Source organism: Eptatretus burgeri, chromosome 7 (assembly GCF_056783735.1).
Source record: "Eptatretus burgeri isolate ZD-2024b chromosome 7, Ebu_testis_v1, whole genome shotgun sequence".
Classification (NCBI taxonomy): domain Eukaryota; kingdom Metazoa; phylum Chordata; class Myxini; order Myxiniformes; family Myxinidae; genus Eptatretus; species Eptatretus burgeri.
In genome coordinates, this window is record NC_140967.1 from 95,443,084 (window position 1) to 95,470,805 (window position 27,722).

The 27,722-nt window shown below is 42.2% G+C and overlaps 1 protein-coding gene and 1 long non-coding RNA gene across 4 annotated transcripts; one reads left to right on the top strand and one right to left on the bottom strand.

Annotated features, from left to right (window-relative positions):
* The first annotated feature begins 22 nt into the window (after positions 1-22).
* ABCB10 (ATP binding cassette subfamily B member 10) lies at positions 23-27,384 on the top strand. 3 transcript variants are annotated; one of them, XM_085889687.1, is made up of 13 exons: positions 23-518; positions 5,315-5,518; positions 6,135-6,337; positions 6,696-6,830; positions 8,277-8,423; positions 8,697-8,832; positions 17,925-18,020; positions 18,161-18,370; positions 18,632-18,711; positions 19,192-19,372; positions 19,926-19,969; positions 22,098-22,132; positions 24,617-27,384. In XM_085889687.1, exons 1-13 carry the CDS (start codon positions 164-166, stop codon positions 24,852-24,854), a joined length of 2,064 nt encoding a protein of 687 aa, XP_085745813.1. In that variant the 5' UTR covers positions 23-163; the 3' UTR covers positions 24,855-27,384. The 3 variants fall into 3 exon arrangements, with proteins under 3 accessions (XP_085745813.1, XP_085745815.1, XP_085745814.1); XM_085889689.1 differs by having other exon boundaries at positions 81-330; positions 5,315-5,531; XM_085889688.1 differs by having other exon boundaries at positions 81-330.
* LOC147023840 (uncharacterized) lies at positions 24,373-26,965 on the bottom strand. Its single transcript, XR_015060390.1, has 2 exons — positions 26,827-26,965; positions 24,373-25,144 (listed from the first exon to the last, which is right to left on the bottom strand). It is a non-coding gene; the product is annotated as an uncharacterized LOC147023840 (long non-coding RNA).
* Positions 27,385-27,722: the final 338 nt, after the last annotated feature.

The window sequence follows — 27,722 nt, forward strand, 5'->3', positions numbered from 1 at the left end:
CCAATCGCTCGCCTGTGTTCGATCACGTGACCGAAAGGCGGAGTATGGATCACCCTGCCTGGCCTGGCCTGGTGGTGGTGGGTCGATTTGGAGCTATCATCCTGAGGTGAAATGAAACGGCGCAGCGTCACGTGATCACACTGTCGCCAGCCTCGCAGGCACCATGAGCCGCCTGATGCTCGGCATCCGGACCAAGCGACTCCATTGCCGCTGCTGCTACATGTTCCCGCCGCCGAACCCGAAACGACAGAGTCCGAGTACCTGGCGGACTGAACGTCTCTCGAACCCGGCAGCAGACGCTTTGGTGGGCGCTCGTACTGCGCTCCATTGGTGCGTGTCCGCCCGTGCCTGGTCGTGCTCGCACCGCGCGCCGCCTGCTCCATTTCGTTATTACTCGGCGTCCGCTCCGCAGGATCAGGATGGCAAGGACGCGCCGTCTGTCCTCCAAAAGGGAACCTCATGGCACGATTGGAGACGAATGTTATCCCTGGCTCATCCCGAACGTGGCAAGCTTGCAGGTGGACGCGCTTACCGAACCTGGTCACACCTGTAATTAACATCAAGGCAAACCCATGAACCAAGTCAATAATAATTCAATTAACGTCAACCAATCCAAGCATTCTGCTGGTAAACTGTAAGGCCAAAGCAATCCATTGATCAGATTCATCCAACTTGCCTACCTGGTAGTTTTTTAACTTGCCTACCTGGTACCTCTTGCCTGTTGGTAGTTTTCTCCGACCTTACCTGTTGGTAGTTTTCTCCTACCTCTTACTTGGTAGTTTTCTCCTACCTCTTGCCTATTGGTAGTTTTCTCGTACCTCTTACTTGGTAGTTTTCTCCTACCTCTTGCCTATTGGTAGTTTTCTCGTACCTCTTACTTGGTAGTTTTCTCCTACCTCTTGCCTGTTGGTAGTTTTCTCGTACCTCTTACTTGGTAGTTTTCTCGTACCTCTTGCCTGTGGGTAGTTTTCTCGTACCTCTTACTTGGTAGTTTTCTCCTACCTCTTGCCTGTTGGTAGTTTTCTCCTACCTCTTGCCTGTTGGTAGTTTTCTCCTACCTCTTGCCTGTTGGTAGTTTTCTCCTACCTCTTGCCTGTGGGTAGTTTTCTCCTACCTCTTGCCTGTTGGTAGTTTTCTCGTACCTCTTACTTGGTAGTTTTCTCGTACCTCTTACTTGGTAGTTTTCTCGTACCTCTTGCCTGTTGGTAGTTTTCTCGTACCTCTTGCCTGTTGGTAGTTTTCTCCTACCTCTTGCCTGTTGGTAGTTTTCTCCTACCTCTTGCCTGTTGGTAGTTTTCTCGTACCTCTTGCCTGTTGGTAGTTTTCTCCTACCTCTTGCCTGTTGGTAGTTTTCTCCTACCTCTTGCCTGTTGGTAGTTTTCTCGTACCTCTTGCCTGTTGGTAGTTTTCTCGTACCTCTTGCCTGTTCGTAGTTTTCTCGTACCTCTTACTTTGTAGTTTTCTCGTACCTTTTGGTAGTTTTTTCATACCTCTTGCCTGTTGGTAGTTTTCTTGTACCTCTTACGTGGTAGTTTTCTCCTACCTCTTGCCTGTTGGTAGTTTTCTCGTACCTCTTGCTTGTTGGTAGTTTTCTCTGACCTCTTGCCTGTTGTTCGTTTTCTCCTAACTCTTGCCTGTTGGTAGTTTTCTCCTAACTCTTGCCTGTTGGTAGTTTTCTCCTACCTCTTGCCTGTTGGTAGTTTTCTCCTACCTCTTGCCTGTTGGTAGTTTTCTCCTACCTCTTGCCTGTTGGTAGTTTTCTCCTACCTCTTGCCTGTTGGTAGTTTTCTCGTACCTCTTGCCTGTTGGTAGTTTTCTCCTACCTCTTACTTGGTAGTTTTCTCGTACCTTTTGGTAGTTTTTTCATACCTCTTGCCTGTTGGTAGTTTTCTTGTACCTCGTACGTGCTAGTTTTCTCCTACCTCTTGCCTGTTGGTAGTTTTCTCGTACCTCTTGCCTGTTGGTAGTTTTCTCCTACCTCTTGCCTGTTGGTAGTTTTCTCCTACCTCTTGCCTGTTCGTAGTTTTCTCGTACCTCTTACTTGGTAGTTTTCTCGTACCTTTTGGTAGTTTTTTTCATACCTCTTGCCTGTTGGTAGTTTTCTTGTACCTCTTACGTGGTAGTTTTCTCCTACCTCTTGCCTGTTGGTAGTTTTCTCGTACCTCTTGCCTGTTCGTAGTTTTCTCCTACCTCTTACTTGGTAGTTTTCTCGTACCTTTTGGTAGTTTTTTCATACCTCTTGCCTGTTGGTAGTTTTCTTGTACCTCTTACGTGGTAGTTTTCTCCTACCTCTTGCCTGTTGGTAGTTTTCTCGTACCTCTTGCCTGTTGGTAGTTTTCTCCTACCTCTTGCCTGTTGGTAGTTTTCTCGTACCTCTTGCCTGTTCGAAGTTTTCTCGTACCTCTTACTTGGTAGTTTTCTCGTACCTTTTGGTAGTTTTTTCATACCTCTTGCCTGTTGGTAGTTTTCTTATACCTCTTACGTGGTAGTTTTCTCCTACCTCTTTCCTGTTGGTAGTTTTCTCGTACCTCTTGCTTGTTGGTAGTTTTCTCTGACCTCTTGCCTGTTGGTAGTTTTCTCCTACCTCTTGCCTGTTGGTAGTTTTCTCCTACCTCTTGCCTGTTGGTAGTTTTCTCGTACCTCTTGCCTGTTCGTAGTTTTCTCCTACCTCTTACTTGGTAGTTTTCTCGTACCTTTTGGTAGTTTTTTCATACCTCTTGCCTGTTGGTAGTTTTCTTATACCTCTTACGTGGTAGTTTTCTCCTACCTCTTGCCTGTTGGTAGTTTTCTCCTACCTCTTGCCTGTTGGTAGTTTTCTCGTACCTCTTGCTTGTTGGTAGTTTTCTCTGACCTCTTGCCTGTTGGTAGTTTTCTCCTACCTCTTGCTTGTTGGTAGTTTTCTCTGACCTCTTGCCTGTTGGTAGTTTTCTCCTACCTCTTGCCTGTTGGTAGTTTTCTCCTACCTCTTGCCTGTTGGTAGTTTTCTCCTACCTCTTGCCTGTTGGTAGTTTTCTCCTACCTCCTTTGGAACGTTTCAAACGGTTTTGAAAGCCTGTGATTCTGTCCATCTTGTGCTGCACGAGTTGTGGGAAATGTAATTGTGTAGAAATACAAGCTTGTATTGTTTTGTTTCCATTCTGCATTGCTGAACAATGCTAACTTGTGCATTTTCTTTAAGCTGATGCTGGTAGAGCCCATCCAACAACAATCAATCATTCCTTTTGTGAAAGTTTGTGCTTTTCTACTTCTCCTTCTTCTTCTACTTCTTCTTCTACTTCTTCTTCTACTTCTTCTTCTACTTCTTCTTCTACTTCTTCTTCTACTTCTTCTTCTACTTCTTCTTCTACTTCTTCTTTCCTGACTTCAAAAAGTGAAAAAGGAAAAGGTTTTCCCCTTTTGAGCAGCAGATTGTAAAATTTACTTTTCTTTCACACCAGTTGTCACCCACCAAAGGTTAAATCTATGCCTGAACGGGGAAGTCCCCGGATATCACATCCAGGAAAGACTGCGACTGTGTTCTCATGTTGTTATCCCGCACACAATGCGAAAAGCGGGATGTAACAATTGGTTCATTCTGTCTCTGTCTGTCTGACAGACGTCAGTCTATGATTGAACAACTATTTGATTGAAATTTAATTTTATATTTTGAACATTGTAGAACCTCGGAAACATGAATTGGAACACGAACCTGCAGTTTATATTAGCAGTACTTTGGCTCTGAATTTGGCAAATTGTAGAGCAAGGTAATTGTTTCAGTCTCTCTGCTGAGATCTGGCAGTCAAACAACAATGAAAATCATTCCAAGAAGGAAACATCATAAAGGACACAAACAACTGGGGTGAAGAACTATTTAACGTGTTAAGTTCTGTTCTTGCGTGTAGCAGATTGGCTGCCGGGTAGATATCATTTCTTGGAAGCGTGGCTGTGCCTCTGATGCAGTGCCCCTCTACCGGTACACTGGTACTCATTTCGTCGACCTAGGAAGGATGACGAGCTGAGTCAACCCCATTTGGTGTAAATTCAGCTGCCAACAGGGCTCAAACTCAGGACCCTAAGATCCCAAGCCAGACCCCCTAACCACTAAGCCAACACCAGGTAAGTAAGTTATGTGTAAAAGACGGTGCATCAACGTCGGGGAATTTTCTTTTTTCCTACGACCTTCAAAACTTTTATTTTATTTCAATTAAATTGTATACTTTAACACTGTACAACACTAATCACATTTTTTTACACTTTCAAAAACCCGTTTAACAAACAAAATATTTTGGTATTTGCACCATCTCGATCAATCAAATTTGCCCCTTCTGCTCTCAGCGTTTGGGGAATATCGAGATTCAGACAAAATTGTGGCTCGTAGGGAATATAGATCGTGCTCAGAAATGCAAAGTTAGAGTTTAAAAGACCCTTTCCATGACGTTTGTTTAATCAACATTGCATGGGGTAAAGTGTTCTATGAACTCGTTTTGCTATCGTTGCGACGCACCTGTTTTTATTCTCGCTACAGGGCACCCAGCAAGTTTTACAAAGGATGTGTATTCAATGAGCATTAAGCTCCTCACCTCTTGTTCCTTTGAGGTATTGGTTGTGTTGTGTTGTAATTTACAGGGTCTAAGACTCAGGGAATAGCTGTAGCATGAAACACACACACACACACACACACACACACACACACACACACACACACACACACACACACACACACACACACAACAATCCATGCTCTAGCCTCTAAATGCTGAGCATGTGCTATGACTTGGCCCGGGTGGGGTTTGAACCACCAACATACCAGACTTCGAGTGGACGGTCTTAATCGAGTTTCCTTGGCAGGAACCTCAATCTCGGAGGAGGCCGTTTGTTCCATCGAGCCTGCGCAATGGTTGCCAACCTACGGTTATTTGGCCATGCTGTATTCTTTTATAATGCTGACCGTTGAGCTGGGAAGCACCACGTACCATTTTTGAAGTCTGGTCTAACTCATCCATGGTCGGGTTCGAACCGTCGACCTCCAGACTCAGATCAGATGTTCTAACCACAGCGCTTCCGATTCTGGTCAGGATTGAGAAAAGTTTGAGCAAAATGCAATTAATTTTTGGTTTAACAAGCAAGTGTTAGGTATTCTGTTCCATAATTTTTGAGTGAAGTTATGCTGATGTCATGGGTTGTGTAGAGTTAAATGCAACATCAGGTTTGTTCCATTTGGTTGACTGCATGGATAACCATGGTGGTTTAGTTAGTTGCAGTAGTTCATTGTTTTGGTTTAAGGTAGTGGACTGCTGTAGATAATTAATCCGTCTGTGTCCTACTCGTGTTGCAGCTGCCATGAGCCTTCTTATGATCTCGAGTGCCGTCACGATGTCGGTGCCTTTCTGCCTGGGCAAAGTTATCGACTACATCTATTCGTCCGGCACCGCAGAAAATGCAGCAACCAGCCTCGCAGACTTGTGCTTCATCCTGACTGGCGTGTTCTTGTGTGGCGGAGCTGCCAATGCCGGTCGTGTGTACCTGATGATTGCATCAGGTGAGCGATATCGGTAGGTAGTTAGAGGCTGTTCGTAACATGTCGATGTAAAAGGGTGGACAGCCATCTTGAATGAAGCTTTTTGTTGTTTGCTGAATGTACAAATTTCCAATAGCTGTGGTGTCTGTTGCGCAAATTTGCATCTGCGATCTTCTCCTACAAGTGTTAACATAGATAGACTGGTGTACCAGTGCTGGCTGTAGATTAAATCTGTCTTCTGGTGCAATAAAATAGGTTTCAATGCTCAATCGCACATGTCAATCCGTGTATCAAGACCATTATCTTATCTGCGCTAGCTTCACGTTCCCTCACGAGGCATTGCCACATACAGAGAATAGCTGCTCTGGCATCTTGAAAATCCACGATAAAACCCAAAGATGTCCAGTAGTTTGGTTTACGACCATCCTTTCAAGAGGGATGCTCTCAGAGGGCCATCTAAATTTATGTAGGGGATAGTAGTGTAACTTAACACGGTAGTTAGCATGGTGATGCTCCAGAAAGACAAAGGGTTACACTAATCTTGTGATTTGACCTTAAAAAAAAACCCCTCGAATCGCTTGCCCCATGTTTCTTTACCCACAGTGTTGCCTTTCCGACGCTGTTCTTCCATCCTTAGGCCAGCGCATTGTGTGTCGTTTGCGAGAGGCTCTCTTCGCTGCAATACTGCACCAGGAAATGGCATTCTTCGATAAAACGAGAACAGGCGAGCTGGTGAACCGGTTGTCTGCTGACACGACTTTGCTCGGTCGGGCAATCACCGAGAACCTCTCGGATGGACTTCGCTCGTTGTCTCAGGTCACTGTTGGAGTTGGCATGATGGTGCGTCTTTTGGTCACATGATTGAGGGGGGGGGGGACTATGAGTGATATGCATGCGAGACGTTTTCATATTTTCGTTGCGTTGAAAGTCCGGATCTTCAGATTCAGAACCGCATGAATAATTCATTATTTATTTGTTCATTGTCTTCCGTTTGCTTACTCACGTATTGCTGTCACACAGTGTCATCGTCAACCACACACACAGCTCACCTGAAATACTTTTTATAGTACAGATTTCCAATTTTGTGAGAATCGCATTCTCGTATGGTACATCTTGCTCAACTATCATGCTGCTGGTGTTGCATCCTGAAGTTAAAAATACTTGATATATATTGAGAAACACTTTGTCTGTGCGGCAGTTTTATGTCTCCCCAAAGCTGGCTACCTTTGTGCTCTCGGTGGTGCCTCCGGTGGCCCTTTTTGCTGTAGCGTACGGTCGTTACATCCGGGCCATAACCATGAAGACACAAGATTTGCAAGCACAGGCCACACAGGTGAGCTGTTTTCCCATGCGTTTTATTTCTTTATTTTTGCAGGAAAAGAGGAATTTGGGACTTTTGGCCTTTTTTCTAAAGACAGCTTTACACAAGTTGTGTTCAGCATGACTCTGCCCTTCAAAAGTGACGAATTGGGGAGAATATGCCAGTCAGGATTGAATAACTGCCACCAAGTTTTTGTGGATGGTGAGAGACCTGATGGATCAGATTACCTGATTGATCAGATGAGCCTGATGTTGAGCTGTGGCACATCTGAGGACCGAAACACAATGATTGGAGCTTTATGGGGAAAACTGCAAGTACTATACATGGGACATTGGATGGTTGTATGTCCAATTAAACTGCAAAACACAACAGTGCCTTCGTTGTTACCTGGAAAATCACAGAGAAACGCTTTCGACAGGGAACGATCTGAGGAGCAATGGGGACCTGTGGAAGAGCAGGGAACGTGTGGGGTGGTGGGTCGGCGGTTAGATATAATCAAGTCCCGAGGCTTGGCTTTCATTCTGCTAAATAAATATTTGGAATGACTTGAAGAAAATTCATGCCCTTTCCAATATGTTTGGATTTCAAGTCCATATTCCCTTGAACTGCTCCTACTAGACCTGATACACGCTGAGCAAAGAGTGGGAACCATTAGAGGAAACATGGGCTTGGAATCCAAACAGATTGGATAAGGTTTGAATGATCTCTTTACACAATTTTTTTTTTCTAAAATTCGTATGGTTGTAACCTAAGGTTTATGACTTCTTTTTTTTTTCTTTTTTGTTTTAGCCCCCGCCCCTCCAACAACGTCGGAGACGGGGGACATTAAAATGAGCTCCCTCCAACCGACCAACTGACCATCCACCCACGTACTTTTGTGAACGTGATATTTCAAAAACCGTTGAACATTTAGCTTTCATATTGCACATATCTATTCCTCATGGCTATCTCAACCTGATTGGATCGCAGCTTTGATTGCTTGAATTATGTTGCCATGGCAACCATCTTGGTAATTTGGCTTGCGTGATGCTCTTCTTGCCTTGTTTGTTGTGAGTGTTTGCATGCGCACGTCAGCCAACCACCCAAAAGGCAGGGGACCTAGAGTATCAGCTCCTTGTTTTGTACTAGAGCAAGGCTCATTTCACACCCCAAATATTCTGGCTTTTTTTTTCTCTCCAGGAATGTTTAACTCGATTTAATATGGATGTAACATCCTGGGCTCATGTTCTTATCTTTAAACATTTCTTTAAATAACAATCTAATTGGTTACTTTTTGTTTTCCCACCAGAGTCCAACAAGTTAAGCTCATAGTAATGATTAGAATAACAATCTAATAATTTTTAAATACTCATATGCTTTGGGAAAGAAAATGATTAATGCATGAAACAACATATCACGTTGTACTCTCATTGGGCTGAAATTGAATGGGCAGTGGAAATGGAATGTCCTTGACTACAGGTGGCGGAGGAGAGAATCGGAAGCATCCGAACGGTACGAGCATTTGCCCGGGAGGAGATGGAGATGAAACGCTACACGGATCGTGTAGCTCATGTTCTCCAGCTTGCCTACAAAGAGGCCCGGGCACGTGCCGGCTTCTTTGGAGTGGTAAGCTTTCGATAGGGATGAATGCAGCGAGCTTGGTTATGGTTACAGCTGGACTCGTAGAGAAAAAAACTGTTGTGGAATTTTATAAAGTTCAGTAATCCAACTTGCATTTTTGTCACTTACCACGAGAAGGCGCTGCTGCACTGACATTTCCACCAATGGCAATTGTGTATCTTCAATACGAGCGTTTGAGATTCATTTTGTGATTAGCTATAGCTTGCCATCGTGGTTTTCTATGCATGCATTCTCTCTCCACCTTCCATCCGCTTTCAGACAGGCTTGTCAGGGAATCTCATTGTATTGGCGGTCTTGTACAAGGGTGGTATACTAATGCAGGCTGCTCACATCACGGTCGGTGACCTTTCGGCCTTCCTGCTTTATTCTGGCTGGGTCGGCATCAGCATTGCAGGTTGGTCCATTAAACCTGGTTCTTCTTGTACATGCCAGCATAACCTGTCTTATGCTATCCTATATCAAAGGGAAACTAATCTCACTCTTCAAAAACTGATAATTATAAGTCTGATCGTTATTGAATTAATCATATTCCATACATTTATGAAATAATTCACCAACAAGCAGTAAATGCAACTTCTTTGAATTTATCAGTAATTTCTGTGCAGGCAGCTATTACTTATCTTTGTGATTTGATGATTGGCTGTGAAACATTTCCACTGCATTGCTTGTCACAGCCAATCAGGGACGTCCAGTGTCAAAAAGTCTCCACTTTATTAGGAAGTTGAATGAAAAAATCTGATCATGATTTGATGTCGACCTTTTCTTCCTTAATCTTTATTCAGGGCTCAACATTTTTTTTTTGTTTTTCCTAGCCTGACCATTGGACAGATATGTTATAGATTTACCTGTCCCGCCAACCATTACACCTGTCCAATTAAGCATGTAAGGCGTCACCACGATGTTTCATTGAATTTTTGGCCATGGCGTGGAGGCGGTAGGGTCTATAAAGATCCCCATAGTCGCTGCTAATCACTGTGGCTTTACGTGAATACGTACGACGACGGTCAAGGCTAAGACATGTCAAGTTTATTTAACTTCCTCTGGATGGTTAAAAAAAAATTCCTTTTTATATATATATATATATATATATATATATATATATATATATATATATATTTTTTGTATAGTCGAGGCTCATAGAAAAGCTGGGACACTGAACAGATCAAGATGCTTTGAAACAAAAGGACTTGTTCTTTGGACAGGTTTATTGAGGTTTTCACTTGTCCGATGGAACAAAATTTCCTGTCCTGGACAGTCGGGCGTTCGTTACTGTCAAGCCGTGCGATTCTTCCTGTAATTACCTCCACCACCGAAGGTGGACTGAGGTTATATTTTCACCCCTGTTTATCTGTGAGAAGGATATCTCAAAGTTATGGCCAGATTTGGATGAAACTTGGTGGACAGGTTGAGTGTGATGAGGATAAATTGATTCAATTTCAAAATATATATGGCATGATATCTCAAAAAGTTGTGGACGGATTATAACAAAACTTTGTGGATGAGTTGTTTCCATCCATCTATCCATTGGGACCATGCTCTTTGCAGAGCGTTGGTGCTGCCTAAGCAGTCTCCGAGGCTATTGGACACAATCCTGGACGGGTCACCACTCCAACACAGGACACCAGCAAGCTGGTACTCATTTTGCTGACCAAGGAAGGATGACAGGCTGAGTCAACCCCACCTGGTATTAATTCAACAGCCAAGTGGGATTTGAACTCGGGACCCTCAGATCCCAAGCCCACCACCCTAAGCATTAAGCCTACGAGTTTGTTAGGTGATAAGAACAAGCTGATCAGATTTTGGTTCAGGTTTGGATGCTGATCCGGCCTATTAGTGGGATAGAAAACGTAAATTGTTCAGCCTGTCGGAGGTATGTGCCTTGCAGTGCCATTCTCGTTTTGCAAAGTGATTGTGCAAAATTGTGCACGTGGGGTTTTGTGTTCTATTTTACTGTGCTAGGCGGTATTTTTAGCCTCGACCTTCCTGAAGGGACAGGTTTATACACCTGGTGTTGGCTTTGCGGTTAGGGTGGCTAGCTTGGGATCTTAGGGTCCTGGGTTTGAACCCCGTCCTTCTCTGAATTAACACAGGGTGGGGTTGACTCAGCCTGTCATCCTGCCGAGGTCGGCGAAATGAGTACCAGTGTACTGGTATAATAGTTGTATCGGTGCTGTTCCATGCCTGCAACTGCAGTGTGGTAATCTTCATCCTGATGAAGCAGCACTTACATGGAAAGAAGGAAGGGATGAGGAGGCTGTTAGTAATCGGTCTGTTTGTCTGTCAGTGAGCGTGCATCTGCGTGAAGATCCACTTTAATGTAGACCATTCATTCTCAAATCTACTGTAAACTGTTGTAGATTTTATTTATTTATTTATGTTTTTTTAATGACCACTCAGTTTAAGCCTGTATTGAGCTCTACTTTAATATAGAGCATTCATTCTGAGATCTTCTGTAATCTGTACTCCCCAGCGAAGCTCTCCATTGTTAAATGCTATGTTTAATTATCCCCACGCTTTTTGAAAAACAGGAGGATATTGCAATCTGTTCCATCGGTCTGTCTCTCGGTCACTCGATCTCCTCCTGAACGGTTGTGCAGAAATTCACCAAACTTGTTGGTTTGTGATCATCACATGACAAGAATGTGCAAGAGCAGCCTTTTTGGCCCCGACCCCCTGGATGGGGTCAAAAGGACATGCACCGAAAAATGCAATTATGGGCATATTCTTCAACGTTTTTTGAATGAAACTTTGCATATGCAATCAACATTGGGGGATGGATGAAATATGTAACGATTTTTTGGGATTTAACCCTCGGTTTATGCCCCAAGGGGTGGGGACTTGGGGTCACATGGGTCAAAATGGGGGGGGGGGGAAGTTTAAACTCTAAAGTTTATACTGGGTCATTCCTGGTGGAACTTTTTGTCATATTTCTTTCAACTTTGCTTTAGGTGGGAAGCATGGGGACTTGCAATGGCACTTTCTCGACTTTCCTCGAGTTATTCTTTGCATTAGATGCACATTTCTGAGCTTGGTATTCATTCTTTTTCATGGAGTTATATGGATAAATTTTTTTTTTAATAACAGGCCACTTTCTCTGATATCAAGCACTTAATCTTTAATCCTGAGATGATAATATTTCGTGAAAAACAAAAGTTTGTTTCTGAATTCTCCACGAGTTCCTTACTATTCAATACCCGTAAGCCACAAACCTTGAAAAACTCTGCAATTAAAGGAAACACCAACGATGTGAGAAAACTACACAATATTTATAAATCCTTTTTCTGATATTATTTCACTTCATATGTTCCACAGCATGCTGAAGGTGCCACCCAAAGACTTCACGTTAAAATTGTGACTGAATCCACGGCCTGGCACAAACCCTCGAAAATGAAACGAATTTTCAGTTGCAATGGGTATATACTATATACGTACTACGTTAATCTTTTAAATTGTAACGTCAAAGAAGTGCTTTCAAAATACCTTTTTAAAGATGCAATTTATAACAACCAGGATGGAATGGGATGAAAGTAACAAAGCTTTCTAGGTTTCAATGAAAATGATGTGCATCCTTGATCAGCTGGAACATGTTTTCTCCTCTTGGATGATTGGTGTTGACTGAGCGTTTGCTAAGCCTATGGAGTGGGGTGTTCATCTCACCACAAACAATTTATATTTAGTCTTGCCCATGTTTGTTTTGTCCTTACCTATATAATGAAACGGTTCACAAATGTTGGGAATGAATGCATCACATAGCTGCTGTGATACAGCATCTGGTTCACAATCTGCTGTGGAATGGGCCTGCACATAGAGTTTCGGTGTTCAGAGCCGAATATATCTCTTGATTGTCGTGAATGGGTCGAATCCGTTGTGAACTTTTGACACAAGGTTCAATTCGCCACACAGTGACTCAAGTTAGGTGTTCAAGGCATGTTGCTTCATGAACTTGTAAGCTTTTATTTCTATTTCATACTTGTACAGATGGTGAGGTCCATACTCGGGTCTCACCATCTGCATAATATGGTGGTCGCGTTCCCTTGGGAAGATACTTAACACCTGACAGATGATACCTGCACAGTCACTAAAGACTACCTGGTATTTCACCAGTTTATAAGCAGAACATGCCTGTGGGGTTTTTTTTTGCAGGGCACTACGATACCATTGATACAGTGCCCCCTGTAAGTTACAGCGGGGATTTGGAATTTGTTCATCATGCCGGCAACAGCTCACTTGCTCTTCACCAAGAACACCGTGGAGTCTTTAATGTCCTCCAAGTGTTGCTTGCAGACAGGGCGCCCAGTTTGATGTACATCCGAGAGATTTATGTCGCCTTGCCCGCGAAACACCAGTGTGATCGTTTATAGCCGGGCCGAGATTCAAACACGGACTAAACAGCTTGGAGCTGAGCACTGCGTAGTCAAAATGGCAGACCCGAGTCTTATCTTCTGGACAACTATGTTCGTTCTACTTCTTCTTTTTCTTTTGTATGCAGCACAAGACTGTTGGGTAGCATCACTGGCTGGGGGCACAGCTGTGCTGCTGATGCAATGCCACCTGCTGGTTAGGACAGGGATTTGTAATTTGTTCAGGGTGCCAGCGATAGCTCGCCTACTCTTAGTGAAGCACACCTTGGGATGTTTAATGTCCACCAAGTAACTTAAACCTCAAGTCACAACTTCATGAAGCAACTCTTTTACAGGCATATCTGGAAGAGCATTCTTCTGAAATAATTAAAGAATCGAATCGGTATCTCACATAATACGAGGGAATTCCAAATTTTCTTGGAATGAAATGTGCCAATTTTTGTTTTTTAATTTTTTTTTCCACTATTGTGTCCATTGACTTCAATGCACATGATGCTCCATCGGTCCTTTTAAATTGTTTACAGGAGAAAAAAAAAAGTTTTCAGATTTCTTCTTCAGCTACGTTTCAATTGCTTCAATCAGTTCCTCGTCATCAACGAATTTACGGCTACGCAGGTGGGACTTCAAATGTTGAAATAGATTAGAAGTTATTGGGGGGGGGGGCATGTATGTGGGATTTAAACCTCGAGTAGTTGGTTTAAATCGGGACTGATTCAGCTGCCCGAAGTCTTGAATGGCAGTCTGCGCAATTCAGGCCTTGTGCATAGACGTCTTGTCATGAAGAAGGAGCACATCTTTGGTTAACGTTTAGCGGGTATTTTTTTTTTGTCCGAGATGGTTGTGTGCAAAATTTATTTTGTAGCCATAATCCCTTGCATATAAATGAGTTCCTTTTACAGGAAACTCCAATGCAGGAGAAGTCCATTGGTCCCATCAAAGCTTGTGCTTGTATTGCCAATGTATGGTTATTTGTCCTTGCTCTATCCTTTTTTTAAAAGTCTTTAGTATGACTCAGCCTGGGTCATGTTTGAACCGCCTTCCTTCCAGATTCCCAGATTCAGAGGACGCTCGAACCACATTATCCCACCGTGTGTGGTGGTATTTTTTATTATTATTATTATTATTTTTTTTTTTTATACCAAGTTTGGTTTTATGATCCAATTGGTGAATCACCGGTTACCAGACATGTGATTATATTGGCTGGATCTCCATTGAATAGTTCGACAAGCTCGCAGTAAGATGACCGCTGTTGCTGTCGATCATGAGTGTTGAGGTTTCAGGGAGCTTGGCTTATTACGAACTTGGACGTGTTTGTGGATGTTGTTGAAAACTCTGCATTGAGAAAATTCCAGGTTCTTTGGAATTATTTTTATTTTGCAAACTTAACATGCTAATACTTAAACCTTGGCAAACGTTTGTTGTATCTGCCGCCTGTCTTGACTGGGAGTCATCTTCAAGGGACTCTTATCACACTTAAAGTCAGCCATCCATTTTGCTTCCATAGTAGATGAGGTTGCACCTTCGTCATACACAGCCACTGTATATTCATGGATTTCTTTGGAGTTGAAACCTTATTTGCATAACGATTTGATGGCACACTGATGCTCAGTTTTAGTAAGATCTATAATTGTATGATGCAGCAAACTCCTGCATCATACTTTGAAACAACAAATGACAGAGTACTGAAACTAATGCATAAAACAAACATACTTATCGGCTGGCAGGATAGCCTTGAGGTATGTACACTGACATCTGAGCTGTCCAGCCTGGATTAGAATCTTGGACCAGCTGTAAACCATCAATCTGTTGTTTTGCAGGCAGGGTTATTCATCAACGTGTGTGCCGTCCCTCGGATGGACGTTAAACTGGGTGTCCCATGTGCTGGCATTAGTTGGTGGACGTTAAAGATCCCATGGTGTCCTTCACGCAGAGTATGCAAGCTATCGACAGCACGCTGAACAAATTACAAATTCCTGCTCGAACCTACAGGGGGCACTGCATCAGTGGCACAGCCATACCCCGAGCATAATGATGCAACAAGCAGCCATGTGTTGCATATGAAATAAAGCTGATTGTGAGTTCATCAAACTCAGGACTAATGTAAATTGACTAAGATGGCTGAGTTTCATGTTAAAACAAGCCGAGAAATAAGGTCATCACAGTTTTGCTGAGGATGAGTCATGTGGCAAAATTATACGGAGCCATCTGTTTGGTACATACACACATGAGGGGTTGAAGGTGGTTGGAGTTTGAGGGGTGATAAGGGAGAGTAAGGAGGGTAGGACAGTGTTGGAGTCGTGGGGAGAGAAAACGGTGAAAGAAGCTTTCAAGGAGAAAGGAGAGCAATAGAGGGAGGTAAAGGACATCGATGGAACGGGTGGATGAATGGATGATGCACGTAATAAATATATCTTTCTTTTGCATTGTAAATATTATTTTGTAACAATATCTTCTGAATATCTTATTGTTCCCATATGGAACTAGAATGGCACTTGGTAGAGTGCATAGTCTCGCCTCGCACACTCTTTCTGAACGAAATACCATCTTTAACTGAACACGTGACTATTATGGCCCTCTTCTATTAGGATATTTTGTGACCACTTTTATCCACATTGAGGCTAAATTGCACCAATGAAGGTGAATATGAAAAAAATTCAAACCATATTTCCCATGGCATATCGATCATGTGCATGAAGTTTCGCATAGATCTGTTAAGCGGTTCTTGAGAAAAATATTTTTTTTGTAATTTTTTTTCAATCGAATATGGCCACCAGACTATGTGACCGGTGACATAAATTTAATTCTTCATTCACATCAAGTCATACATCAGCTATATGAAGTTTCATATTTTTCGGATAAGTATTTTGATTCAACCAATTTTGGTTAGAATACTAATTCACCGATGACGTCATCGTTATCACTTGATTACCCCATGGAGAGCTTATGACATATGCCGTTTCAATTTTTTTATTGAGTGGTTTCTGTGAAGAAGATGTCCAAATTTCCATATATAGATACACCACTCTATCCAAGAAAAGTTTAAAATAATTCCAAAGAAGAAACTTTTTGAGGATGTTATAAAGGACACAGACAACAGGCACGAAGAACTTATGTAAAGTGTTCCATAGGATGATTTAATAGGCACTGCGTCAAAGGTGGTAAACTTCAGTACTTTTTTTTTTTAATCCGACCTTTAAAATTATTTTATTTCAGTTGAATTATATTCTTAACACTGTGTGGGGTAAAGTGTTCTATGAACTCTCTAGTTTTCTTAAGCATTAGGTTTGAAAATATAATTGTATTTTCTTTCATTGAGATGTTTCTCCTTCATTGTCTAGTCAAGTAAGACATTTTTGCAGCTTAATTAAAAATGAAAAGCTGGAATGTCTTGCGTCAATAAGTATTCAACCTCTTTGAGTCCATCAGTGGCCATTTCAGTTGATTGGACATGATTTAGAAAGAAACACACCTTTTATAAATAAGGTCTCACAGTTGACGGTGCACGTAAGAGCAGAAACTCTATCATGAAGTCCAGGGAACTGCACACAGAACTCTGAGATAGAATTGTGAGGAGGCATAGATCAGGGGAAGAGCATAAAACAATTTCTGGTGTGTTGAAAGTTCCCAAGAGCACAGTGAGCTCCATCATTAAGAAATGGAAAATATGAAACCACCCAGACTCTTCCTAGAGCTGGCTGTCTGACCAAACTGAGCTTTTGGGCAAGAAGGACCTTGGTCAGGGAGGTTGACCATGAACCCAATGACCACTCAAACAGAACTACAGAGTTCCTTGGCTGAGATGGAAGAACCATCTGGAAGGACAGTCTCTGCAGCACTTCACAAGTCGAGGCTTAATGGGCGAGTGGACAGACGGAAGCCACTCCTGAGAAAAAGGCACATGACAGCACGCCTGGAGTTTGCAAAAAGGCACGTGAAATACTGAGAGCATGAGGCAAAATATTCTGTGGTCTGATGAGACAACAACTGAATTCTTTGGCCTGAATGCAAAGCGCTACGTCTGGTGGAAACCGAGCACAGGCCATCACCCATCCAACACCATCTCTTCCGTCGTAAAGTATGGTGGTGGCAGCATCATACTTTGGGGATGCGTTTCAGTGGCAGTGACTGGGAGACTTGTAAGAATATAGGGAACAATAAATGGAGCCAAATACAAGCAAATCCTTGAGGAGAACCTGTTTCAGAATGCAAAAGACCTTAGACTGTGGGGAAGATTTACATTCCAACAGGACAATGACCCCAAACATACAGCCAAAGCAACATGGGAATGTCTTCAGAACAAGAACGTGAAAGTCCTTGATTGACCCAGGCAAAGCCCAGACTTGAATCACATTAAGAATCTGTGGAAAGACTCGAGGATTTCTGTTCACCGATGCTCCCAATCCAACTTAACAGAGCTTGAGCAAATCTGCGAGGGAGAATGGGAGAAAATCCACAAATACAGATGTGTAAAGCTGATAGACAGACATACCCAAGAAGACTAAAAGCTGTATTCGCTGCCGAAGGCGCTTCGACAAATTATTGACTCAGGTGGGGGAGGGGGGCGGGGTTGAATACTTATCGACACGACATTTCAGATTTTCACTTTTAGTTAATTTGTAAAAAATTCTAAAAACATGTTTTCACTTTGTCATGATGGGGTATTTTTGTGGATCGGTGATAAAAATTTAAATTTAATCCATTTTAAATTCAGGCTGTTACACAACAGAATGTGACAAAAGTCAAGGGGTGTGAATACTTTCTGAAGGCACTGTGTATATTTCATTTGACACCACCATCATTTGAACACAAAGGCATCCAGTAGCTTGAACAAGGCAAAATTATAACGTCCATTGTTGGAATGTTGTTGGAAAACGAACTGGCTTATGAATGTCCTTCAGAGACTGAAAATCCACCAACCTTACCCGGTTTAGTCCACACGTGACTTCATTGCTACCGTATGTGGTTGACCCTTTATTATCCCCGTTGGTGTTTCTCTTCCCACCTTTTTGCCCACCCCTGGCCAATTTAAATGTTTTAACTATGACGATTAAAATGGCCTCAGGATGCACAGTGAAGATTTTTTTCATTATTGTGTTCCACGTTCTTTCCTCTGTTCTTTGCCCAGGAATGAGTTCCTTCTACTCTGAACTCATGAAGGGCCTTGGAGCTGGAACACGACTCTGGGAACTCTTGGATAGGAAGCCTGCAATCCCTCTTGCGAGTGAGTCAGGGTTCAATGTGTGTGTTTTGAAGGAATGGGAAGAGGTGAGAAAAAAATAATATAATGCATGTTGGATGCATATTTTTAATGCTCCTCTGATATTTATTTATTTATTGATTTATTTACTTCACTAACAACAGAGGGTGCCGTGGTGCCAGGAGGAAGCCTTCAAGGTGGGCTAGAGTTCCGTAGGGTGAGCTTCGCATACCCCACACGTCATGATGCTCCAATCTTTTCAGACCTTAACCTGCTGGTGCCAGCAGGCAGCGTGACCGCCGTCGTTGGACCGAGTGGCTGCGGAAAGTCCACATTACTATCTTTGCTACTGCGTCTTTACGACCCCCAACAAGGCAGGCTGTGCTGTTTCCTTGTAAATGAGTGAAAGCCCCGATGCTTAAGTTTTCCTTCCAGCATGTTCTTTTTCCATCTGTATATCTCCACGATAATCAACCGATTTTGTAGATTTATTTATCTACCTCAACCTACAGTTATTGCTTCGGACAATCAAAATCACCTGGTGCAAATGCATCCTACTTGCTGCAATCAACGTGTTTCATGAATGACGTTCACAGAAGCAACCATCCCGAATCATTTTAATTTGCTGCTTACAGGACAAGTTCTTGTGGATGGCCATGATATTCAAACTCTGAACCCCAGCTGGCTCAGAGCCAATGTGGGTACAGTTAGCCAGGTGAGTTTCGTTCCTGTTCCTCCAATTTACCTGAGGCCTAAGCGATGTTAGAAAGCCTTTTGCAAGTTTACTGGGTCATTAATCTGCCATGTTTCATCTAATGAAGAATAATTATGGTTCATTCAAATAAGATTTTTTTAAATGTAGCACTTGTGCAAACAATGTATGACAATGATGTGATCTATTTTTTTAAATTTATATGAATCCAGTTTTTATCATTGATTGCATTCATCTGAGGGTACCTTTTGCACATTTTTGAAAGTAGATTTTAAGCTGGCTGTTGTGTGTCCACTCTTTCCATGTGTCCCATGCATTTTCTCCTTTGACTTCTATTCTTTCCAACTTCCTTTTCCTCCCCCTCTCTCTTCCCAAACTTCTGAACCCTTTTCTCTATTCTAAGGTTCTTGTATATGAGGTTGTTAGTTGATGTTTTTGCTCGAAAGAGAAACCAAATTCAAAACACAGTTTCATATTCTCCAGGAACCAGTGCTTTTCTCTTGTTCCATCGGTGAAAACATCACGTACGGTGCAGTGGAACCAAGCGCGGTTTGCATGACAGACTTGGAACATGCAGCACGTACTGCCAATGCCGAGGACTTCATACGTGGTTTTCCTCAGGGCTTCAACACGATGGTTGGGGAGAAAGGCGTGCTCCTTTCTGGTGAGGGTACTTGCATTTACCTGGCAATTAATTATTTCGTAAACAGCATGTGGCTGTTGCTTTGCATCATTGCAAAGCAGCAGCTGGCTACAGCACAGAAGCAGTGCCTCCTGCTGGTTCGAATGGGAATTTGAAATTTGGCCAGGATGTCTGCAGTAACTCACCTCCTCTTCAAGAGATCGTGGGATCTTTAAACGTCCACCAACAACTCGTGTTGGTCGACGAGTCCTCAGGTTTAGCTTAACGTCCCTCTGAAGAACATCAACGTCTCACCCTACATGTGAAAAACCAGGATGACAGTTTATAGTTGGGGCGACATTCAAACCCATGCTGGGCAGCTTCGAGGCGAGTGTGGTACCTCGAGGCCATCCTGCCAGCCTATCTGGCAATTAAAAATGCAATGGGGTGAGGAAGTTTGAATAATAGAAATTGCTTATCAGACGATCATACGAGCTGTTTTTTTTTGTGGTTGCATTGCAATGAGACTTATCAGAGCGACGTACTGAGATGAAACGAAGAATCTATGCAAATCTAATTCTGTTTTTATGCGCAGGTGGTCAGAAGCAAAGAATAGCTATTGCTCGAGCTATCCTAAAGGTATTTCTATTTATTTATTTTTTTAAATGAGTTTAATAACAATATTTTATTCAGAACAATAGAGGGTGTTAATTCCTCCCTGACAACGACAATGCATCGCTAGCTACGGTTCTTCCAGGGTCATGAATATTGATGAGCTCTTTTGTGCATATTATTTGAACTAGTTTGTGGGATGACCTTTCAGATAAATTAGGAATGTAAATAGTTTTTCAACATGTCTGTTGGTGTTTATCATATCGAGGTGCAGTATTTAAAACAAGCTGCAGAATCATTATCAGCACTGGCTCGGAGCACATTACATTTTGAGGTGGTTCACCACTCCTTCACATTAAATAAACATGAACACCTGACGCTTATTCTCATCCAAGCATTCAATGTTTGTCCACTCAGCTTTGCAGCCACGATTACCCTTCTTGGTTTTCTTGGTAGTCCGCAATGTGTCCTTCACTTTACGCCAGTCCTGAACACATTTCTCACTGACGCTGTATTTCCTGTGCGCAGCCATATGCCTGCCATTTTCCTCAGCGAACTTAATAACTTCCAACTTAAAGCCTGCCGTGCTGACTTGCGTGACTTTACGGGAGGCATTTTGAAACAACGCAGTAAGGATGGATACATATGATTAGGATTGAAAGAGATTAATCAAACGTAATTGGTGAGCTCGTTATTGATGGGATAATACGTTGGTGAGCGGACTAACGTTTAATTGCTCGCCCAATTGGCAAACATCTGGGGAAATGATTGTTGTAGTATGTTTTAAATGAAGAATTATACAATTAATTTCAGAAAATAACACACTTTTGCAAAAAAAAAAATCATTTTTTCAATTCAGTGTCTTAATCCATGTATAACTCGAGTCCCTGACATGGGGGATGGGGAGTATCAGCTTAGGTACAGTACTTATATAGGCTGAGGTGGAGAATTTTTTTTGTCATTTCCTGCTTTAAACTTTGACGGAAGATTAAGAAAATATATTTTGCTGGATGGATGCAACATAACGTGTGTGTGTGTGTGTGTGTGTGTGTGTGTGTGTGTGTGTGTGTGTGTGTGTGTGTGTGTGTAAAGTTGCTGTTGCTGGCTGCTGTCTCCACATGTGGGTGGTGGGTGGGTTTCAGGAGATGGAATGGAGATCTACTAGATCGTGTGTGTGTGTGTGTGCGTGTGTGCGTGTGTGCGTGCGTGCGTGCGTGCGTGCGTGCGCGCGTGCGTACACACTTGTTAAAGCGCGGCGACATCGCGCTGTTATATAATTGGCTATTCTGTCCTGTGTCTTCTGTCACTTCTTCTGTCACACTTATGGCCGCATACGTCCCTTTGATCTGAGGGCTATAAATAGAAATTTGTCCAACGTCACAACTCTTCCCATCATGCATGCTAATTCACCGTGTCTACGTTTAAATTTTATAACTGCAAAATTGTTTCATATTATATATTATTTCCGAGTTTGTGGTTTCGTGTCGCGCTATCTTCGACTTTGTTCTGCGCTCGAGTAACGTGATATTCGAATTACATTATCTCAAAGACCATATGAGGTGCATGGTACAAAAAAAGTAAATAAAATGGTTCTGAAACAGTGAAATTGTGCCTATGTGTTGATACCACAAATCAAACTGGCCGCATCAGATGTGAACTTGCCATTCATTCTTGAAAGAACACAGTTTCCAGTAAGAGTCAGCTACTGCATGACTATAAACAAAGCACAAGGCCAAACCTTTGATAAAGTTGGGTTATATCTTCCACAGCCGGTGTTCAGCCACGGTCAGCTATATGTTGCCTTCTCACGATCACGTCGGTTCTCGGACATTACGGTGCAAATTATACCAACTACAAAACAAGGGTTCCACAATGACAATGCTATAACCCAAAACATTGTGTATCAAGAAGTACTTTGAACATTGTATTCCACTTACTGCATTAAAGTAAAATTACTACTGATACTCTGCATCAGTTCCTTTCTCAAACACACCCACCCCAACATGTCACACAGAGCGCGGGTTATGCTAGTCATTCTTAACCTAGACTTTTACTGCCCCCAGCCGTGCGATATCGAAGTATTCGCTTCTTGTTTTGTTTTAACATTGGAAAACTTTTATCCAAACGGTAAATATAATTTTTATTTATTTTTCAGAACCCAAAGATTTTACTCCTGGATGAAGCTACAAGGTAATTATGTTCAAAAACTACTCCTTTCAGTCCGGTACTGTGGCATGTGGCTATAAGTTGGTTGGCCTGCTAAAATCAAACTGTAATGGTTTAATGTAGTTGTGGCATAACCTTTTATATTGCTTTCCTTTTTATTTTCTCTTGTTATTATAATTCACACAAATCAAGGCTCACAGAAAAGCATTATTGCACTGGAATAGATGAACAAAAATGGTGCCAACAGTTGCACGTGGCCTGCACATACTTTGCAGTGCGTGTTGTGTATCACTCATGATGAGTAAAATTATAAGCAAAGCCTCAATGAGGCAAAAAAAAGGCAAAAAAAGAGGCATCAAAACATAGAAATATTTCAATGGGAAGGTATAGGAGGAGGAAAATGAATTGGAGATGAAAGGAATCTTGGGAAATCACAGCAGCCCGACAACAGTATGGCATGGTGAAGATGATACCGTGACGAAAAATTCTCATTAAATCTATTGAGATAATTCATCAGATCTCGTGAGAAATCATAGGGGTTTTGAAAAAACGTTTGTGTGCATTCATCTTGGTACGATGACCAGCAAGAATGCAGATTAACCCCTCATCCATCATGAAACCCCAACAGGCTAAATAATCTTACCCTGTTACCCTCCACTCTCTTATCCTCTCATCTGTGGAATTATCTCCCTGAACTCACTCCGATTCCTCAAAAAATTTCCTTGCTTTCTGAAAAATGTCCCAGTCAAGTAGAATGTGCAGCATACAAGCAAAGATGCATACAGCATGACTCCACCCACTGCCGTACCATCTGTCATCCTTTAGACCGGCATGCAGCAGCTTCTTCGCTCACTGCAGATCTGGGTAAAATCACAAACTTGTCCAACACGTGGAACATGTCTTTCAATCCAGACAAATCTCACACTCTCACTATGTCTCTCCGAAAGGACCATTTAGAACCCTCCCCTCCCCCATCCACTTTCTCAACAATCCTCTGGAAGAAGTCTTTTCTTTCAAGCTTCTGGGTCTCACTATCTGCCATGACCTTTCCTGGGAAAGCCACATTTCAAACCTGGCCTCCAAAGCCAGTCGCCGACTTGGAATCCTCCGTCGTGCAAAGTCCTTCCTCGGCCCACCTGAGCTCCTGACCACTTAAAAAGCTTTCGTCCGCAGCCTGATGGAGTACTGCTCTCCCCTCTGGGCTGGTTCTCCTGCCTCCCACCTTTCTCGGCTTCACGCAATGAAAACCAAGGCATTTTGAATCATTGGCATCTCTCGCGATGAGGCTGAGTCTTTGGGCCTCTCACTCTCTCACTGCAGGCTGGTCGGTGGTCTTTCTGTCTTCTTCCGTCTCCTCTCCAGCCTCGCCCCCCCCTCCCTGCTCTCTGATTTGTCCGAACCACATTTCCGCAGGGCACTCAAGGTCCTGTAAATGTTAGTTGCCCTGTAAAAATGCTGATTGCTTTCAAACTCCTTGCTTTCCACGATCTTTTCTACCTCCGTTAATCCACCCAAGCCCACCTCCTTCAAATTCCTTGCTTTCCTTCCTTAAAATCCCTTTAATGTCCATCTTTTATTCCCCATGTTCCCCACCCCATTCCTCTCCCTTCCACAGATCTCCTAATATCTCTGTTCCCCACTGTTTTGTCCTTCCCACTCCCGCCCCTATTGTCTTATCCCCCCCCCACCCCCTTGCTGTGCGATGTGTGTTAGCTCTCATACGAGGTTTGACAAGGTATACAAAAAAAAAGGAAAAAAAAGATGCTACATTGAGACAAAACTTGGTCTTTAGTCGCCAGGGACCAATATACTCTTTGATTAATGTTGTACTCTTAAATATAATCGTCATCATATACCATGCTCTATGCAGAGTGTCTGTTCTGCAGAAACAGTTCCTTGGCTGGGGTTGCAATCCTTGATGGGTTGCCACTCCGACAGGAAGTCAGAGCAGAAATTTGTAATTTGTTCAGGGTGCTGGCGATAGCTCACCTACTCTTTGCAAAGGATACCATGGAATCGAATGATAAAATTCTGTGGAATGCACCAAATAATTTCGGCAGATGGGACACCGTTTAACGTCCCTCCGAGGGACGGCAGTTTATGGCACGCATTGAATCACCCTACCTGTGAAATACTGGGATGACAGTTTATACCTGGGTCGGGATTCTAATTCAGGCGAGACAGCTCAGAGGCGAGTGCGTACCGTGAGGCCATCCTGCCAGCCCCGTCTTCATTATCGGATACAAAAACCAGAAACATGGCAATTATTGGTGCAAATTTATTGGGGACTGCATCATAAATATTGATTTTGAATTCCACATGAGCATTATGATGTTTTAATGTTCGTATTTTGTGAGCCACAAATAGTGCATTACATTTATTTGACGAATACGGCAATCACATCATTATTTTTTATTTGACATGAATTATAAATTCCTTTTTATTGAGTGTATTGTTGATTACATTCTATCCAAGGACTAAATGTGTTTTATCATCCCCATCACTTAGTGCTCTCGACTCGGAGAGTGAGTACTTGGTGCAAGAAGCATTGGACCGACTTCTGCACGGTCGCACCGTACTTGTCATCGCACACAGACTGTCCACAATCCAGAATGCCGATCGCATCGTGGTCATGGCTCAAGGGCGTGTGGCTGAAACCGGTACTTATGCCCAGCTTACCTCAGTGGACGACGGGATTTTTCGCAAACTCGTTGAGCGCCAGGCAGCCGCAAAACTGTCATCTTGATCGACACGAATAAACTGTGCGCAAGAACAAGCACCCAATGGCCCTTATTATCAGGACTGCAGCAACTAAGTCGATTATTTCATTGAGGTCATCAGCCATCATTGTTTCAGAGCAATGCTGATTGGTTAAGAAATAGATCCTTCACAACATGCTGAATCTTTAGAAACAACGCTGTACTATACGTCTTCTTGCAATCAAAATTTTGTTGTAGTAACTTCTACAGCAACTAGGAGAGGTAATCTTCACCAGAAACGTGTGGTCATCCTCACCGGTGGCTCATTTTGCTCTGCCTGAGGATGAGAGTGTCAGTCACTTCAACCACTCGATTCTTGTGCACATCCTTTTAAAGTACAGTGATTGGTTCACATTGTCAATGACACACAATGGAGTATCATGCAGTGCTGTAACATGACGATGGTTATTCAATGGTCTTTTTTTTTTTAATCCTTGAAGGTTGCTCTGGGAATGTGTTGTGGACTCTTGGAATCTGATTTTTTTGTTGTTTTTTTGTCCGCACTCAGAACTGATATTGTTGTAAGTTGTGCAAAAAAAAAAGAAAATGTTCTTCTTATAACTATGATGGCGTTTATTTTTTGCACATTGTGCAGCGCACTGTTACAGATATGTGAGGTAAGAATAAGGAAAACATTTGATCACAGGATCAATAACGATGATCTCCTATCCATTACGAAAAGGAGAAGTGTACGTGCGCTTCATTCTAAAGGGTTCCTGCTGTCGTAGAATAATAGAAACTGCACCGTTGAAAAGCTAATAATCCATTTACTTAGAACAAAAGGTTGTCTGTTTTATCAAAAAGATGCCTTGTTTTAAAAGTCCTCTTTCCCAGATTGAAGACGAAGAAGTGGGAATGGGAGCTTAATGTAGCGGTTCCAACGGTAGATAACATTTATTACTCTCCAACAGCAGGAGCCCTTTACAAGTACATGGAAAGAGCACACAAAGTTATACATAGTTATACTTCTCGAAGCAATAGAAAAACATATTATGTTACACAGAAGGAGCACACAACAACAAAAACAACAACAACAACAACTAGGTATTCTAAAAGATCCTTTTTCACATGTTTAACTTTTACACTGTCTTTGAGATTCACAGATAGACATGCAATATGTTTGTGAAGTACAATATGCTGTCTTTTGATTAAACAGTCGGCACAGCGAGTTGTTATTGAAACGTTGCTTTGATGCTCCATCACGGTGAGAATTTGTCTTGAGGATGTCAACACAGGTACAGATGGACAACAGATATGTGTTTGTAAAAGCTTGTAGCAACAATTATTTTTTGACAGTTATTTAGGTTTGTCCTAATGAATAGGAAAAGGTTCATGTGCAGGTTTAATGGATGATGAAAATGGAACGTTTCCTACTTTTCTCTGCCACTAACAAAGTTCCATGATGTGGCAGACAATTGTCAAGTTAATTATTGGGACAATGTTGAAAAGTAAATGAGATAAAGATCTGAATATAAGAGAGAAAATTGAAGCATATAGCATGAAAGTGTTAAAAGAATATTCAAATCTGTGTCTCTTTTGAGGTTGGGGACCATTTATTTAAAATGGATGCGAATTCGCCGGACATTTTAACCGCCACCACTTGTCGTATTCTCCACACCCACCAGTACATACCCTTTTCATACCTTCAATGAAGTCCATCTTGAGGCTTTGTCCAAACAATTTCCACACTGCAGTTGCATCTTCTGCACTTTTTAAAGCTTTATCCAAATAAGTATTAATTTACAATTATAGAGCAAGGTTCGAATAGGTTGGGAATTCTATGACTACAGGGCTTTTTATGACTGGAATAGCAGATTATTATTCTTTGTTCTTTTGTATGTAGCACATAGCTGTGGGTAGCATCATTTTCTGGGCACGCAGCTGTGCCACTGATGCAGTTCCCCCTCCAGGTTAAAGCAGGAACTTTGCTGTGGTGCCGGCGATAGCACATCTACTCACCGTGGGATCGTTGATGCTCACCAATTAATGGTGACAAACAGGACGCCCGGTTTAATGTCCATCTGAAGGACTCCACACACATCGATGAATCACAGATATTCAAAAGAGAATGCAATCTGTCTTTCCACCTCACCCAATCCATTTTGACAACTGTAAAATCAAAAGGAAGATGCCAGACCAACTTTTACCTGCTTCAGTATGAAGCAACCGTGGCTATGTATATCGGTACAAGGTCTTGTCCACATTGGTTAACAAAAAAGAGGCCTGGCATGCAAAAGACATCAATTTTTGTGACCATTTTTGACCTTTGACCCCTGCAGAATATAAAAGAAGACACCAGACTGAAGTCTTACCTGCTTCACTCTTTCAAAGCTGTGGTAAATATCATTTCACCAATTATTTAATCTCCATCGACTCGCGTATAAGGGAATGGCAAGGCCCCCCGCCATTTTAATGTTGGAACGGACCATAAATTGAAAAAGAAAAGGGGCGGGGGGAATGGCCAGGGTTTATTTGGCCCAGCCCAGCCCTCCATCCCCTCTTTCCCCCCCCCACCCCCTCAAATTTGAAGAGGATTGGCTAAGGAATAAAACTAGTGGGCGATTATAATTGTACCAAGAATGCTGTTATAGTTTTAATTGCTGCAATCCTATTTTAAGAAATATATACATAAGTATATATATATATATATATATATATATATATATATATATATATATATATATATATATATATATATATATATATATATATATATATATTTGTATTTATTTTACAACGGAGTGATGCTAACCTTGTGATGTAAGTATTGGTTTGTTGAATTTGTACCTTTGCAATCTAAAAATGCCAGAATAAAAAAATAAAAATGCAATCTTAAAAAAAAGTTTGTTGATTGG

Excerpts from the sequence above, each read along its gene's own strand:
- ABCB10 (XM_085889687.1), top strand. The coding sequence starts at position 164 with ATGAGCCGCCTGATGCTCGGCATCCGGACCAAGCGACTCCATTGCCGC. Across the intron at positions 19,373-19,925 it reads GAAAGGCGTGCTCCTTTCTG|GTGGTCAGAAGCAAAGAATA; the intron begins GTGAGGGTACTT and ends TTTTATGCGCAG. Across the intron at positions 19,970-22,097 it reads TTGCTCGAGCTATCCTAAAG|AACCCAAAGATTTTACTCCT; the intron begins GTATTTCTATTT and ends TTTATTTTTCAG.